The sequence below is a fragment of the Loa loa genome, assembly GCF_000183805.2.
Source record: "Loa loa unplaced genomic scaffold supercont3.130, whole genome shotgun sequence".
Classification (NCBI taxonomy): domain Eukaryota; kingdom Metazoa; phylum Nematoda; class Chromadorea; order Rhabditida; family Onchocercidae; genus Loa; species Loa loa.
In genome coordinates this window covers 95,987-100,503 of record NW_018108310.1, presented here as the reverse complement: position 1 = coordinate 100,503, position 4,517 = coordinate 95,987, and the positions used below count along the sequence as shown (strand labels likewise).

The window sequence follows — 4,517 nt, the reverse complement described above, 5'->3', positions numbered from 1 at the left end:
TAATAATAATAATAATAATAATAATAATAATAATAATAATAATAATAATAATAATAATAATAATAATAATAATAATAATAATAATAATAATAATAATAATAATAATAATAATAATAATAATAATAATAATAATAATAATAATAATAATAATAATAATAATAATAATAATAATAATAATAATAATAATAATAAATAGGGTATTAACTACATCACTACATCTGTCATTTAGTTCCGTATTGTGGAGCTAAACAACAGAACAACGGGAACAAATGTCCTTCGACGCATCAACAGTGATATATCATCAATCATAAGGAAGGAATGATGGTGATGAAGAATTTTGAAACATATCTTGAAAAATTGAAATGTTCAAGCACTTCATTCTAAACCATATAGATCAAGAGATGGAGGATGGAAATGGAGAAATTACTGACAAATTGAAGAATAAATCGATTGATGAAATGATCAGCATTGCAGTTGTTTGGTTGATTTGGTAATGGAATTCAAAGAAGAGCTTTGGTGTTGATGGTTGTGCTGTTGATAGAATCATAGAGTACCTCCTCCCTCGCTTCACCTCTTCCTACATCTTCCTGCTCTCTTGACTGATCGGTCTTTAGTTGCTATAAGCAAATATCTTATGAACGATATAAGATTCCTTAGAAACGTACTCTCTAGCTAACTTACACCAGCAAGTCATTAATGGTTTTTCTTCACAATTTCCCAATATTTCCGTTTCAGGTTTGTTTAAGTTAAAGATTGAAGATTATGACAATCTTTTTTTTTTACTTTTAGCCTGTTGCATTCCTGGCCTTTCATTAAGAGTTTGGAAAGTTTTTTGTTCTCCTTCCATCCTTCATCCTCCCCCCTCAACACGTTAGCATCCACACATCCACAGTTGTTCTACATCTTTTGAGAGTTTCAAAAAAAAAAGGAAGGAAAAAATCTCCACGAGCACTTTGGAGAGTTTCTAAAAGTTCTCCATATATCTACGTTTTAGTACTTTAAATATTTATAACTTTGAACATAACTGTTTCACAATTAGCTGAAGTCTTGTTCAGTTCCCAAAACTTCTATATACGATATGTTTATTTTGAAAATTATCTTCCGATTTTTTAGAAAATTTTGAAGATTTCAGGCATAATTCCGGAATGGTTTGCTTCAACAATCAGATATTTGTTGCTTTCAAAACTTTAGTTCCTCTATCAATATATAACCGTTGTTTAACATATAGCTTATTCTCATGTATTTAACAACCATACAACGATATTATTGGTCGTAAGCAAACAATAAATCAAAATCAAGTAATTTAAAACATAATTTAAAACATGTTTTTTGATCTTTTGTAATATTGCAACCAAATAATAAAATTCTTAATTAATTCATCTTTCTTGATATTGGCTAATTCCAGTACACAAAGTGACTTTGAATCTTTTGAATCAATTCAGTGTCGTACTTGACATCGAACAAACAAAGAAAATGAAGTTATCCGCAAAACGAATCTTTTATTGATAGTTGGGAAAAAAGAAGATCGAACAAAATGCAATATGCCATGATAAATATTTGAGTTTAGAAAATTTTTCCCATTTTGAAAATAATCATACTAATTTTTGACAATTAATTTTTTCCTTGCAATTATATTACCCAGAATGAATCTCTATTAAATGAATCGAAATTGAGTATTCCAAACATCTTCCAACTCTGAAATTAGTACATGAAGATTTTATTCTGAATTCACATTTTCTAAAGTGGGGAAGATCAATTGGGAAAATAAAACAGATAATTTTTGATCTTTGTTGTACTGCAACCAAAAAAATGAAATTTTTAAATGATTCATCTTTCTTGATATGAAGCAAAGAATGGGTAGAATCATTTATTATGATTAAAAAAAGATGGTGAAACCAAGCGGATTTTTTGAAATAAAAAATTATCCAGATAGAATCTCTTGAGATCTTGGTGTTTACCCGTTCGAAATAAGTGACGATACTTCTCGCAAAGCCGAAGTTATGAGATAAAAATACACACATACACGCGCACGCACACACGCACACACGCGCACACACACACACACACACACACACACACACACACACACACACACATTCTACTCGACATTTCTTATACAGTTTTTTGATTAAAAATTTTTAAAATGAAGAAACAAACGAATATATAAGCAACGAACATTCTGTCGAATTCATTTTGTTTTTTGTTTTTTTTTTTTCTCTCCAAATAAAGACTGATTTCATCAGAGGGTTAGTCTTAAAGGATTAATTATCACTGGTTCAGCTTCTTGGCCTGAACAGATATGTTTTACTGTACTGATAGCATTCGAAAAAGCTTGTCTATTTTCTGAAGACTAAACGTGAATTCTATAAGCAATTGCTTTATCATAATCAATCCTTATCCATTATGACTGGAATTTCATGCAATAATGTTACTTTCTTCCTTTTTCCAGTCCGGAAAGTTGGAGGATACAATTATTATGACATTAAGAATATGCATATGTATGAATAATTTACAGCAAGTTTTTACTTTCGTTTAAAAAAAATTGCTTTAAAATGAGAATGAAAAGATGTAAGGATGGACTAATTTCTTTCATGTTGAAATTTGTCTCCATTAACAGGATGCAGTATATAAGTAACACTTTATTATCTTTCAGGAATTATTGATTTCCTCGTTCAAAAAATTGCATGATCAAGGAAGGGAGAAGAAGGCCACAGTTCTGCCAATAGTATCGTTGTCCTTTTCATTTACTGGTTTCATTTCGGATATACAATAATTCTTTTTTTTTCTCCGGAATAATAAAATTTGTAGATCAGAGATGTCATTCTATTCCAGAATTGATCCCCCTTCCGCTTTCTCTTCCTGTTGCATGATTAATCTAAGCATTATTATTGACGCTAATTACGTTGGTAGGAGTTCATTTGTTGAAAATAAAAGATCATTTACATTAGCGAAGCATTATCGTACTGCTGATGCATGTTTCATGGATCGCATTGAACAACAGGTTGTTTAGTATTAATGAATGCAGAGTTTGATCCTTGTATAATTAACATGAAAATTAATTTTTTCATAAAATAAAATATTTGCATCGAAATGTTGGCAATCAAGGTGTAAATACAAAATGTTTTTTGATGGAAATTCGACCAAACGAATTAAAATTCCCACATTATCTATTAGTAAAAGATGTTGTAAATAGATGAAATCATCGATGCAGCAATTCTTAAAAAACAAATTTATTGGAAATTGTTAATGTCACAAAAGCGACATAAGCAAGTATTTGTTGAAGACTGAACTGAAACATCTGACTTCATTCAAATATTAAATTAGATGCCGATTGGAATATCATTTAATTTAAAATTAGACTTTTATTTTCTGTTTTATGTTCAGTTTTTTAAACAAAAACCAGAATATTTTATCCAAAAAAAAGGTACGCGCAAAAATGTCAGCGAATAGATTAATATGAGCCTGTAAACGACTGGCATCCTAAACCACTTGTGGGAAATTGATGGTTGATTGGTGGGTCTACGTTTGATGTGCAATTAAGACTCGAATAAAGAAAGACATCTTGCCAAAAATATCTGAATAATTTTAATAATTCTGACACAGGTAGTAGAATTATAGATTTTTTCGTTTTTAAATATTTCCTCTCAACGGGCATCTTCTGCGCTTAATCCACTAAATTCTCGTTAAAAGACACTGTATTGGACTAAAATAGCAATTCCGTGCATAGGAAATGTTTTGCGTAGATCTTTGAACACGTTGCAGAAATTCATTTTCTCTACTGTGCGTCTGCATAAGGTAATTGTGAGACATCAAAATCCTGTAAAAATTATGGTATACTGTTAAATCTATCTGCTATATTATTCATGAAAATGATGATAAAGAATCGAACATAAAGCAAAAGAAATTAGAATTAATTCGTTGCAGCTTTGCCTTCGATTGTAGGAAGACAAGATCTTCATTTGTGAGAAGGAAGAAAGCAAAACAGAAACAGAATTATATATCTTTTGATTAGATCATTATCGCTATTGATAATGAGCAACTTTCAATGTTGTGGAGAAAAACTTTAGGATGGCAATTTAATGAATCGAACATAATACAAGGATTAGGACATTAAAACTTCATTAGGACATTAAAACTTCATAGCTAATCTGTCAATCAATAACATTCCCGAAAAAAGTGATTGGGATCAAGATGTAAAAATAAAATTAATTTATTACTGCCCTTTAGCTGAAAAGCCTCCAGAGGAAAGTGTCATCATATAAACGATGTAAGTACCAATATTATTAGTTAAGGCTTAGTGGATAGGTAACGGGAGCAAGACAAGATTTTGATTCCTTTATCAATTAGTCATATCATTTCATTGTATTACTAGCAATGCATAGATGAAAAAACGGAAGAAGATAGCTAACTATTATGAATAGTAAACACAGAAATTATTATTATTATTATTATTATTATTATTATTATTATTATTATTATTATTATTATTATTATTATTATTATTATTATTATTATTA

At 29.4% G+C, this 4,517-nt stretch overlaps 1 protein-coding gene across 1 annotated transcript; it reads left to right on the top strand.

Annotated features, from left to right (window-relative positions):
- Positions 1-2,815: 2,815 nt before the first annotated feature.
- On the top strand, positions 2,816-3,001 carry LOAG_12916 (hypothetical protein; the record flags this gene model as incomplete). Its single annotated transcript, XM_003148428.1, has 1 exon — positions 2,816-3,001. A coding segment is annotated over one exon (186 nt), but the record flags the coding sequence as incomplete, so codon positions are not given.
- Positions 3,002-4,517: the final 1,516 nt, after the last annotated feature.